The sequence below is a fragment of the Bos grunniens genome, chromosome 21, assembly GCF_055505025.1.
Source record: "Bos grunniens cultivar Pamir isolate PY7600 chromosome 21, Bosgru_T2T1.0, whole genome shotgun sequence".
Taxonomy (NCBI): Eukaryota; Metazoa; Chordata; class Mammalia; order Artiodactyla; family Bovidae; genus Bos; species Bos grunniens.
Window position 1 is genome coordinate 68,173,058 of NC_141185.1, and position 13,334 is coordinate 68,186,391.

The window sequence follows — 13,334 nt, forward strand, 5'->3', positions numbered from 1 at the left end:
TAAAAAACAAAGTGATACAAATGAACTTACTTACAAAACAGAAACATACCAAGTGAAACAAACTTAATGGTTACCAAGGGGGAAAGGTGGGGAAGGGATAATTCAGGAGTTTGGGATTGACATACACACACTATGTATTAAAGAGAGAATCAACAGGGACCTACCATATGACACAGGGAACTCCACTCAGTATTTCATAGTATCATGAGAAAAGAATCTGAGAAAGGATGGATCTATGCGTATGTACACCTGAAACTGTATATGTTAAATTTATGGATACTTTATTATTGAAAGTATAGATTTCAGTTGCTCTTTTTCAAGATTGCTCTTAATGAACTTGCATTTTGTTTTTAGAGTAAATTTAACAAGCATCATTATAATGTGACTTCTATCACATAGGTTTTAGGAATGCCAGGGATTAGATTATTCTCAGTATAATTGCATATGATACATATATCAGAATAAGCCCCAACTCCCCTTCCACAGCACACATACTATTGATAAAAGTATTCTCGTTTATATAAACATTGTGTCCTTTTGTATTAGTGTTTTTAGGTATGAGGGTTTTTGTGTTTTCTTTTGTCCCTACTCTTTGTCTGACCTTCTCCCCTTGAAGTTACTATGTAAGGCATAAGTAGAGGGACATAGCTGTCATCTTCAGTTCACAGGACTTTGGTTTTGCCTTTTGTTTTTTACTGACTATATATTTACAGTTGGTGTAATTGTTTCATTTTGTTGTTGCCAGTTTTTACTGTTGCAGATAATGTAGCGATGAACAAAAGCTTTTATATTTTTGAAAATAGTTTTCTTAAATTTGCATGAGTGGAAGTCCTAGCTCCTAGATCCCCAGAAAAGAACCTTCAGGCTCTTGATACTGACCTCCAAGTTACCTCCTATTATGGTTTTAATGCAAATCACAAACTTAAATTAGTGCTAGCAATAATGAATGCCAAACTAAAATCGGTATTTTATCTTTTCTCATTAGGGAGTTCTGGGAAATTGTTCATTCATTTACAGATGAGCAGAAAAGACTCTTCTTGCAGTTTACAACAGGCACAGACAGGGCACCTGTGGGCGGACTAGGAAAATTGAAGATGATAATAGCCAAAAATGGTCCAGACACAGAAAGGTAATTATTAAATTGTGACTATATACTGAAAACCTTGGCTTCCATATTATTACACATGTGTGATCTATCCAGAAGCTTCTGAGCACATTTGCAGTTTTTAATAGAAATTTCCAAGTCACATAAAATGTTAGTTTAGCCAGTGCTTTGCTGCTAATGTTCAAGAAAATCTTTAAATACTGGGCAGGTTAAAAATTACAGAGTTCACTTGATTTGAAATTTTACAGATTGGTATGATTCTTAAAGTTTTCGGTTGAGAATTTTTTTAATTGAAAGCCACATTATGTCATCTATTTAGAATAGTCAAGTTGAAGTTCACAAGTTTGTTCAGCCCTAGATTACGCTAGTACCACCAATTTCAGTGTCCTAACATTAGTCGTGTTTCCTCTATTGTGCAAGTTAACATTTGGTGTGCAGTGGCTATATATGAGCAGTAGTATATTTAATAATTTAAATGTATAGAAACATTTCTTTCAGTGTTCTACTTGATTTGTTATTAATGTAAATTTATTATCAAATCAATTACATAGTCATCCAGGAATATTTTGAATAAGCATTAAAGAGCCCAGACTGAAATTTTGGAACTGAGATTTGAATATTGTCTTCACTTAATGTTACTACTCAGTGATTTCAACTCTACAGTGGGGAAACTGACAGTCTGTAGGTTTACTGTGAGAAAGTTTAGTTAAATGACCTCTCAGGGTTAAGAACCTATTAAAACAGTATCTGATATGTGGTAATAACTTTGTGGATATAATATGTTATCATCAACCATCATCATTATTAGCACTGAGTAATTTATGAGGTAAAGACAAATTGCTGTTTGGTATCTGTATGGCAAAATCAAAGTTTATCTTTATGACTTGCATTAATGTGTAGTGTGCTTTGCAAACCATCTCAATGTATATACCATCTAAAGTAGGATCATTTAGTACTGAGCATATCTCCCATGACTTATTTTCCTGTTTTTCCCCTTTCTCTCTATATAGGTTACCTACATCTCATACTTGCTTTAATGTCCTTTTACTTCCGGAATATTCAAGCAAAGAAAAACTTAAAGAGAGATTGTTGAAGGCCATCACTTATGCCAAAGGATTTGGCATGCTGTAAAAAAAAAACAAAAAATGGGAAGAAAAAGAAAATAAATTTAAAATTTTAATAAATATAACAAGAGGGATAAAATTGGTGGTGATAGTGTCCCAGTACAAAAAGGCTGTTAAATAGTGAACCACAGTAGTCACCTATGTCTGTGCCTCCCTTCTTTATTGGGGATATATGGGCTGGAACAGCAGATTTCAGCTACTTATATGAACAAATCCTTTATTATTATTATTTTTTTTTTTTTTTGCGTGAAAGTGTTACTTATTCTTTCACTTGTATGTACAGAGAGGTTTTTCTGAATATTTATTTTAAGGGTTAAATCACTTTTGCTTGTGTTTATTACTGCTTGAGGTTGAGCCTTTTTGCATATTTAAAAATATACACCAACAGACTCCCCTCCCAAGGAAAATATTACCACCATTTGTAGGCCATGTAACCTTCAAGTCTGTGCTATTTTTTTGTCCCTGTATCTAACTCAAATCAGGAGCTGTATTTTTTTTAAACAATTTGCTTTTGAAACTTGAAGTCTTGAAAACAGTGTGATGCAATTGCTGCTGTTCTAGTCCCCAAAGAGTTTTCTGTGCAAAAATCTTAAAATCAATAAAGATGGAAGGGAGAACTTGGAATGTTTAACTGCAGCCCTCAGAACTTTACTTTAGTAACAGCACAACAAATTAAAAACAACTCATGCCACAGTATGTTGTCTTCATGTGTCTTGCAATGAACTGTTTCAGTAGCTAATCCTCCTTCTTAGTATATGGAAGGACAGGGATTTGTTGTTGTTGTTGTTTTAAGTTTATTGGGGAAAAGTGCATTTGGCCAAAAGAAATGATAGTCAAACCCTTTGCAAGAAAGATAAGTTTGTTGTTTATTATAAGCGTAAAGCATGTGAAAGTGCACTTAAATTTTTTATTCTTTGCTTATTAACCACATTTTAAATAGACAATCCAAAGTCTTCCCTTCTTGTCGCCATCATCTTATCCAGTCAGCCATTTTATCAAGGCACATGATCAGTGTTGGAACATAGTGGAAAGAATGGCTATTGTGCCTTGTTTTACTTAATCATACAGTAAGCAGAGACTTGGAAATGAATGGAACTGTTACTCTTAAGTCCTATTTACATTGTCTGTCCCCAAAGATTAAAGTTTATTTCAAAAAGTGTTAAATACTACTTTCACGTACTGTGGAAAAGTACAGGTAGATTTAAATTACTAGACATTCAGAAGCAAGTAGTTTCCCCTGTCTAGTCTTCTGTGTCTGTGATGTTTGTTTCTTTTACTGCAATATAAAATAAAAGGATTATGTATTTTTAACTGAGGAGAGACATATTGATATATCCTTTTACTACAAGTTACAGCTAATGTGCTGAGCTTGTACCTCGATTGTTTTAACTGACCATGACAGATTAGTTTAATGATTTGTTTGAAATTGGCAGGAAAAATACAGCTTTCAATCATCAGAAGGGGAAAGAGGATGTCTTTCAGAATTATTTTAGTTCTTTTAGTAATTGAGACTTAACTGTTATGTACCATAATGCTAAATAAAACAGTGACATTTTCCACCATAATTTAGTGGAAAAAGAAAACATTGCTTTCCGTATTGTGATAAGGTAACATGGGGTTTTTCTGGGCCAGCCTTGAGAACACTGTTAAAAATATATACACTACCTTGATTCAAGGGACCCTCATGCTACTACAGTCACCTTAAGAGGCCTCTCATTCCTGTGCTTCTTGTGTATAATGAAAGTGAGAATACGAGAAATCAAATACTCTGGGGGCTTTTTGTATAATAAATTCGTGAAGAAATTTGTGTTCTTCAGTTCTCAAGTTTTATTATCACTATAGTATTGAAGTTATCCAATTGTAATCACATCTATGTGAAGTTTTTGAATGGTCATTGAGTACAGATCACCAGGTATAGAATTCATATCAAATAGACTTTTAACAAACAGTTGAAAATAAACCTACCCTTGAAAATATTCTAAGAGAAAAGTTCATTGGTTGTCCAGACTACTTGCTCTCACTTTCAATATCTGTTTGTCCTGGGCATATTACCACTTCTTTTCTCATTGCCTCCTTTCCACTACTGTCTACAAAATTTTCACTGAACAGTATCTTAAGCAAGAGGGAACAAATAGAAATTTTGACTACAGTGGTTACTCCCTCTATCCCAGATGTTATGTTATAAAGTACTGTTCCTCCCAGATCACCAGGAAACTCTGGAGGAAATAAAAAACCGAAAACTAATTGGTTTTCCAGATGAAATACACAGTTTCTCCTACATACCATCATTATAGAATATCTCAAGCATACAGTAAAGACACGGCCTGTGACCAAACTTTTCTGGAGCCTGGTAGCTTTGGCCAATGAATTGGATTTCCTACCCTATACGACTTTACTGGGCTCTGCTTAATTGTGTGATAAAATCCAATGACAATTTCTGTAGCTTTACTTTGGGATACACACTAACTAAGGAGGGAGATACATGAAATCAAGCTTCAAACAAAACTTGCTGATGGTATTCATTTCCCTATCGGTACACATCCATCTTACTAGAAAGGAAGGATGAGTATAACCTGGCACCATCACTCAAAGAACTGTGCTGGGATTTCAGGCCCTTTCAAGGGGATTTCTCAAGACTTTCATGCAGACTCAGAGGAAGGGTAGTCTTCCTAAGGCTACTCCATCTGTAGTCATGATCCCCTTAACCTGTTTACCTCAAGTATCTTTTTTGACCTTCCACCAGCCTCTAAGGACCATCTCTTATATTCCTGCCCCTTCCCTGAGCCAATAGAGGATTCAAAACGCAACTTCCACTTCCTCTCTTTCCTTCTTTTACCCACAGTGTTAGTGTATGGAGAATTTCCTGGGGAGTCTAGAGAAGTGCAGTCTCAGTCTTTTCCTTCTTTACTGTTGATATCCAGTAGTTGGCATTTGTTAACCAATTGCAGGACGATTTTGGTGCAGATGTGCCCCTGTGAGAAATGCTTAAAACTTTTGCTATGCCACTAAAATACCTCTCCTGAAGGATTCTTAGAGTCTCCTCTTGAGAAACTCTGTTGCCAGTGAGAACCCTAACCTTGGCAGCACCCTGAACTTGGTTCAGCTGCTACCCTGTTCGTTTTTCAGTAGGGTGGATACTACTGTAATTCTAAAATTCTGACCTGTACTTAACCAGTTCTGTCGGGTAAACCTCAACCACTCAAAAAGGTTGTTCTCCAAAACCGTGTCTTCTGCTCAGACTCTACCCCCAGAATATCTTTCTGGTATCTTAAAATCAGTACACTTCAAAATGGAACTTTTGTCTCTACCTATCATTTATTGTTCCTTAAAAACATCCCTCTTGACTCAGTCTTCAGAATCCCTCACCCTTCTATTGTCACAGCTTGTATCAATTGTTTTCCCCTCTCCTTCATCATACTTCCTTTCGACCTTGACAGTATTCTCCAAACTTTCTCATTCTTCCAGAACACAGTTTTGTTAATTTAAATATCCTTTGCTTCAAAACTTGTTCCCTGTTGAGGAAATCTGGAAGCCTGGTATCCGCAGCCCTCCGTAAGCTCAGTTCCACCTACATTTCCAATTCTACCATCAGTTACAGGCATCTTTCCCTGCGTCCCCACCCACATCATCATGCTGTGCTTAATCATTTCATATTTCTCAAGTAACCTTAAAGGCCAAAACTTTAAAAAGCCCCTCACCCATGAATTCATCAACCTCCAGAATGTCTCTGTAACCTAATAGCAACTTCATGGTAGTACATGCACATTGAGCAATGAGTCACTGGGATTTTTGTTTTTTTCCCATAACCATTAACGTGGCATGTGGGCAGGTTCATGGGGAAGATTGTTTATCTTTGTTCTGTCCCATATAGTAGTTGTGTAATAACTTTGTTGAAAGGACGAGCGCTATTTTTTCCAGTACCTCGTCAGTCACCACCTGAATGATTGAAAATGACGGCTTGCCATTCAATGAAGCGTCTCTGTTCTCACCAAAGATAGCCTCTGTCTCCTGTCTCCTCGTTATCCTACCCCCAAAAGGTTTTATTTTAAAATATTTGAATATTTAGTGGCTAAAGAACTTGTTCCTGGAGGAAGTGAGTAACTGGTTCTGTCATTTCAGCCTGTGAAAAGAAAATTACTAAAAGGGAAAGGATGAAATGGACCAAGTCCTTGGAAGCAAGATTTCTGTGTGACTTCCCCAGTCCTACTTTTCGGGATGTGCTCTGGCAACCTATAACCTCTGCGTGGTCAGCCTCTGTGGCTACACTCCTCTCCCGCTGGAGATGGGAGCAGGTGTCTTACGTCATCCTGCTGTTGCCAAACCCTCACATATCAAGGAGCTATCCTTGCTGAATGCTGTGTTTTCTGTAGTAAAGCACTCACCATGATGAATGCCTGGTTTGCCAAAACCTTGTAATTACTGCTACAAGTCAACCCTTAAGTTGGGATTCTTAGATTCAGCTGAACAGGACTGTAGGACAGGAATAATTATCCTGGCTATCTTTCAGTCTCCAGCAAACCACAGAAAATGCAATGGGCATGTGTCAGTGAGCAGTGCACAGTGACTGAGGGCACAGCCTTCAGAGTTGAATGATGGTCTCAGTTCTGTCTGGCCCTGCCCATCCTTTGGCTTCGATTAGCATATCCAAGCCTATGTATATCACTGATGGTTATCAAGACTCATTGAAGTTGAGACACAGGTGCTACCTGTTGCAAGACAGAAGAAGGAATTCATTGAGAGGTTGAAGATGTTTGTAATGATTTCTTTTGCAGGATTTGACCCTCATCTATCTCAAAATGCAGGAGGGGTGCTTTCTTTGATTTTTTTTTTTTTTAATTAGGATAATTCATATAACAATTCACTCCTTTAAAGTGTACAATTAGTGGCTTTTAGAATAGTCACAAAATTGTGTGTCACACTATATAATTCCAGGGCATCTTCACCACTGCAAAAAAAACCGCTTGTATCCATTAGAAGTGATTATCTTTTCCCACCTTCCAAGACCTAACCACTAGTCTCCTTACTTGTCTGTAGATTTCCCTATTTTGGACAGTCCATATAAATAGAACCACACACAAGGTACATCTGTGTTGTAGCATGTATCAGTACTTCATTTTATGAATAATATTTCAGTGTATCAATATATCATTTTTATTCATTCACTTGATGGTTGTATTGTTTTCACTTTCTATTATAAATACACTACCATGAACACTGTACAAGTTTTTATGTGGACATAAGCTTTCATTTCTTTTGGTAATGTACATAGTGAATTCCTGGGTCATATGCCCAGTCTTCAAGGACCTGCCAACTGTTTTCTGAAGTGGTTGTACTTTCTTGTGAGCATCTTGTGAATTCTAATTTTCCACATCCTGGCCAACATTTTGAGTCTAGCCTTCCTATTGGGAGTGAAGTGGTATCTCGTGGTTTTGATTTGCATTCTCCTAATGACTAATGATGTTGAATATCTTTTCATGTGCTTTTGGCCATTTGGTCATCTTTAGAAACATTTATTCAGAGACTTTCCCTATATTTTGATTCAGTTATTTGTCTTTATTATTCAATTCCTTATTCTGATACAAATCTGTTACCAGATAAGTCATTTGCAAATATTTTATTCCATTCTTTGGTATTGATGGTGTCCTTTGAAATACAACTTTTGAATTAGGGATGTCGAGTCTTCCAACTTTGTTCTTTTTCAAGGTCATTTTGGCTATTGAGGGTCCCTTGCAGTTCTATGTGAATATTAGAGTCAGCTTATCAGTTTCTTCAAAATAGACATCGAGAATTTTGACAGGCATTGTGTTGAATCTATAAATAAATTTGGAGATTATCACTAATTTGACAATATAGAGTTTACCAACTCATGAACGTGGATGTCTTTGGATTTATTTAGGTCTTTAATTTTTTTATTGTTATTTTTTAGATTTCAGTGTACAAGTCTTGATTTCTTTGGTTAAATATTTTCCCAAGTATTTTATTCTTTTTTGATGATATTATAAACATAATTGTTTTCTTAATTTCATTTTTGGATCATTCATTGCTAGCATATAGAAATGCAATGAAAAGTTTTTTATATTGATCATATGTGGCTTTTCCTAACTAAATGTGATTCCTAACTTTTGATTCTTTTGTATTTTCCATATACAAGATCACACATCTGCAAATTTTTTCCCTTTCACTCTGGATACTTTTTTTCTTTTCTAAGTGCCCTGGCTAGCACCTCTAGCACAATATTGAATATAAGTGGCAAGAACAGACATCTTTATCTTAGTACTACTTTATAAGGAAGGCATTTAATTTTTCACCATTGAGTGTCATGCTAACAGTAAGTTCTTCATAGATGCTTCAGGTTGAGGAAATTTTCCTTCTATTCCTAGTTTGAGTGTTTTTATCAGGAAAAGATACTGGATTTTTGTCAGATGCTTCTGCTTCTGTTGGGGCTCAGTTGGTAAAGAATCCGTCTGCAATGCAGGAGACCCTGGTTCAATTCCTGGGTCAGAGATCCCCTGAAGAAGGGTAGGCTACCCACTCCAGTATTCTTGGGCTTCCGTGGTGACTCAGCTGGTAAAGAATCCACCTGCAATGTAGGATCTTAATCTGCTTCTGTTAAGATGGTTGTGAGTTTTTGTCCTTTATTCTCTCAGTAGGGCTATATCGATGGATTTTGGTATATTGTACCAACCCTCCATTCCTGGGTTTCTGCAGGTTCATGGTACACAAACCTTTTAATATGCTACTGAGTTTGGTCTGCTAGAATTCCATTTAGAATATTGCTGAATAAAGGGCATATCTACCAGTGATGAGACTGAAATGTGTATTTCCCGTAGGCCACATGTGGTCACTGTAAGAGACAGGTCATGGGCCATCTGACCCTGCACAAGTAGGTTTCCTGTTCTGGAGCCAGACACCCAATATCTGAATACCCTCAGATAGAAGCTGTGAGAAGAGGAGAAACTGAAAGTGACCAGCCGAGCCAGAGGCTCTCATTTGGGATTCCCTGAAAGTTAACTTTGTGAAAGAAGGCCATTCACTCCCACCTCTCTGAAGGCTCAGTATCTTAGGACAGTTGCAGCAACTGGATAAGGTAGGATATTTTTCTCTAGATTTCCTCCCTTACAAAAGGGCCAGAAACAGCTTTTGAGTGAGAAGGAAAGTAACGTGACGAAGAGCCTATTTCAGGCCTCCCACCCAGAAGCAGCTCTGAGCAAGAGTTGCATTTTCAGTTAGGAGAGAGAGTGGCATTTTTGATGTTTCACTAATACCCAGAAAGTAGATGCTTTGCTTATTATCTGAAAGTGACCAGAAAAACTACATACCTGAGGTTTCATTCCTGCTTGGAAAAACAAATCCAGAGCCAGAGCAGACCAGCAAAAAGAAAAAGTTGTGCTCAGCTGAACCATTGCCCTTATTCGCTTCCTTCCTGTCACACACGTGCCTTATTATTTAGTAAATCTCATTACTAAATTAGTAGATCTATAGGAAGGACTTAGGTACTCTTTGGATAGTGCTACGGAAAGATCTCCAAGGGAGATCTCAAACCTGCTTCTAGTCCAAGTGAACTGTGAAGATTTTCTGTTTTACTAACATTTACCAGGTAAATAGAATTCAATACAAATTGAATGCTAATTTAATACCAATTGAAAACTGAATGCTAAGCAGTCCTGAGTGTTCACTGGAAGGACTGATGTTGAGGCTGAAACTCCAATACTTTGGCCACATGATGCGAAGAACTGGCTCTTTGGAAAAGACCCTGATGCTGGGAAAGATTGAGGGCAGGAGGAGAAGAGGACGACAGAGGATGAGATGGTTGGATGGCATCACCAAATCGATGGACATGAGTTTGGGTAAACTCCGGCAGTTGGTGATAGACAGGCTCGGCGTGCTGTGGTCAATGGGGTCGGAAAGAGTCGGACACGACTGAGCGACTGAACTGAACATACCAATTGAATGCTAATCATGTTGCAGGTCTGCTGGAGGTTTCAGGTTGGTTTCATAACCACTTTGTTCAATCAAGGAGTCTTTTTATGGGGAGACTGAATCTAGTGAACCAGATATACATAGAAACCACTAAGGGTTATAAAAGTACATAAAAATACAATTTGGACAGAGAATTCAGATCCAAAAATTGTCCAAATAGAAAGTGAAGGATTAGTTGACAGGCAGACAAGAAGGTGTTTAGTATGCCTGAGTGTCAGATTCAAAGGGATCAAGATTGGATTGGAATGGAAGGCAGGTCAGAGCATGAAAAGCCTTGTAGACCATACCAAGAACTTTGAACTTTGTTTTGCAGATATTGAAATACAAAGATAATTCATTTTACATTTTTTTTTCTATCTTATAACATGGAATTGGAGGAATGTAAGTGTCATGCAATCTTTGTACCTAGGAGATTTTGCCAAGTCGTTCAGTCATGTCCAACTCGTTGTGACCTCGGTCCATGGGATTCTCCAGGCAAGAACACTGGAGGTGGATACTTTACTGTCTGAGCCACCAGGGAAGCCCAGTTAGGAGATTATTGCCATAATTCTAATTATATCCTCAGGTTTATAAGCCTGAGGATAGAAGGGTGGGGATGTTCTAAGACATGTTTGGGACTGGGACTGGGTGACTGATTTGATATTCCAGGGAGAGAGGAGTCAAAAATAACCCACGTTTCTGATTTGCATGACTGGGTTGGTGGTGGTGGTGTGGGATCTACAGGGAAACAGGTTTTGGAAGGAACATTAATACCGTTGGGTCATGTTTCAGTTGAAATGTCTGAGAAACATACAAGTGGAATTAAAAGGCACAGAGGCAGTTAAAGAAATACAAATTTAAAGAAAAGCCTACAAAGAAGATTAAAATGTATGGTTTTTCAGCATAGATGTACCCTTAGGGAAAGGTCATAAAGGGAGGAAGAAAGAACATGGACAGAGTCCCTGGAAAATGTTAAAGCAGTTCCCTTAGTTGTTCATTTTTATCTGTGCTTCACTAGAAACCAAGCCTGATGAGGGCAGGAAGTTTGTCTTGCTCATGGCTGTGCCCCTAGTACCTACAGCAGAATGTAAACAAGGTTCATTAAGCTGCACAACAAACCAGGGTGTCTCAGAAAATCCTTCCCATTCTCTTCCCTGCTATCCTTTGCACCTTGTTGACACCCTCCCCCACTGTAATTCTTAACACAGTTTTTAAGGGCCCACATTGTATGTGTGTTCATTTACTGTCATCTCAGGAAGATATATCAGCTGAGTGAAAATATTTCCAAACTGTTGAGATGTGATAACTTGCAAATCAATGCTTAGCACTGCTGGGTTTGGTCCCCTTACCAGTGAATCAAGAAGTTCACAGAAAGTGAGATCAGATCTGTTTCCTGAGGCAACTGAGAAGGCAGATTTACCCTGAAAATAATCGCCAAGGGCAGGAAATAACCTCCAACGCTTCAAGCTGAGACAGCAGGAGAATCCCAGCTCATTGTTAACTACAAGTGTATTCTTGGGCCTGTCAAGTGGGAAGTTCGCCCATTACCTAAAAATGCATTTCAGAATTGTCCCTGTGTGCTTGCATCTTGTACCCAAACCCGAAGAAAATACCATGTGCCTTAAATATGTACTTTTAATAGGATTGAAGTATTTTTCAAATTTAAACTGTAGTCTCCAAAATAATCATACTTCCAAAACGCTTTTCACAGGGTATTATTCTGCTTACTTCATTATTGCCTCATTCCTTTAATTCTATTCCATGACAGTAGAAGTGTATCTGTTTTCCTCATCCTGGTGTTCAGAACATATTTTTCAAATGAATGTATGAATGAAATTATGCTTATAAAACCAAAGAGCCTGATTTATCAATTGGACTTCCAGATCTCCACAGAAGCTACCAGTAAAAGTAGTGTAACAGCTGTTCCTGCATGTGAAGAGCTTTTCTGGCATTCAGATACTCCTCACACCTTCCCACTGTTCAGTAACAGTACAACCTTACACTGCTCTTATGAATGGAACTAGTTTTTGAAAACAGTTGAGGGAAACCAGTTTGCCATGTATTCCTAAGAAGGTGGTGAGTAAACAATCACATTTTCCTAAGTACCTTTAGTTTTAAGACAGCCTCTTTCCACTGTAGGTCCTCATCCCCACTCCCACTCTAAAATTACACTTATAATCTCATAATTCATATAAGGGTGGCTTTTTTTTTTTTCTCTCATCACCACAACCACCTGTGTGCTTTCAGTATTTCTATGCCAGTAACCCATAGAGGAAATTAGTAAAATTCACACTGAATCCACATGAAGTGGATGCAATCATGTGGGACAGTACAGATCACTGCAGTGATCCCTCTGACTGCAGATCTGATTTCAGAGACATTAAGCCTGCAATTATTTAGCCACATGCTGTACAACATGAATTCCACTTAGCGTTGCTGTCATAATGGGACTTAAATACTTATGAAATAGAGAAAAAATATTTAAGGAATATGAACTATGAAATACAGAGAAAAAATATTTTAAAAATATTTAGCGTTATTCATTTAAATGTAAAAGTGCCACTTCTCTATACATTTGCCTCATGACCATCTAATTGATAATGAAGACTTTAACTTCCTTATATTACCTCAGAAAAAAAGTTTGAAATGTTAACCAACCACTGGACTGACCCTGGAAGGACAAAAGACTGACGATGTTTTATTTTGTTCAAGGGCAGCCACCCAACATCTGCTTTTGTGACAAGTTAAAATAATTGTATTGTAGAGGTATAGGGGTAAAAATGACCTGAAAGATCATCTTCTCCAACCCTCAGTTTTTAGATGAGGAAACTTAGGTCTCAAGCTGTGAAGCGTTTTGCCCAAGATTACTCTGATCATTGCATTCATATGAACTCAAGAAGCTAGAAAACAGAACCTCTGCCTCCCACTTGATGTTCTTATCACACCTTCAGTTCTCTTTCTTGTTTCAACATTTTTTGCTTCACTAAATGTAGGGAGTCTCCCAGTAGGGCCTGCCTGCTAGAGAACAGGGTGCCGAGGGAGAGATCTCTCCTAGTTTTCAAGTCAACTAGTTTACACTGGTTTGATTTTATTGAAGAAGGTCAAAAGTTAGACCAAGTTTCCTATTCCCTTTACCTCCTCAAGCT

General features: G+C 37.7%; 1 protein-coding gene and 1 long non-coding RNA gene across 11 annotated transcripts in view; one reads left to right on the forward strand and one right to left on the reverse strand.

The window, feature by feature from the left end:
* Positions 1–4,205, forward strand: part of UBE3A (ubiquitin protein ligase E3A) — a 96,852-nt gene extending 92,647 nt beyond the window's left edge. For all 10 annotated transcript variants that reach the window (XM_086364911.1, XM_086364918.1, XM_086364907.1 and 7 more), the window contains 2 exons: positions 986–1,129; positions 2,116–4,205. In XM_086364911.1, the coding sequence (XP_086221037.1) occupies positions 986–1,129; positions 2,116–2,236 (265 nt within the window). In that variant the 3' untranslated portion in view covers positions 2,237–4,205. The remainder of the gene's footprint in view (positions 1–985; positions 1,130–2,115) is intronic.
* Positions 1–13,334, reverse strand: part of LOC147349845 (uncharacterized) — a 148,748-nt gene that overhangs the window by 21,604 nt on the left and 113,810 nt on the right. The gene's annotated exons all lie outside the window — the stretch shown is intronic.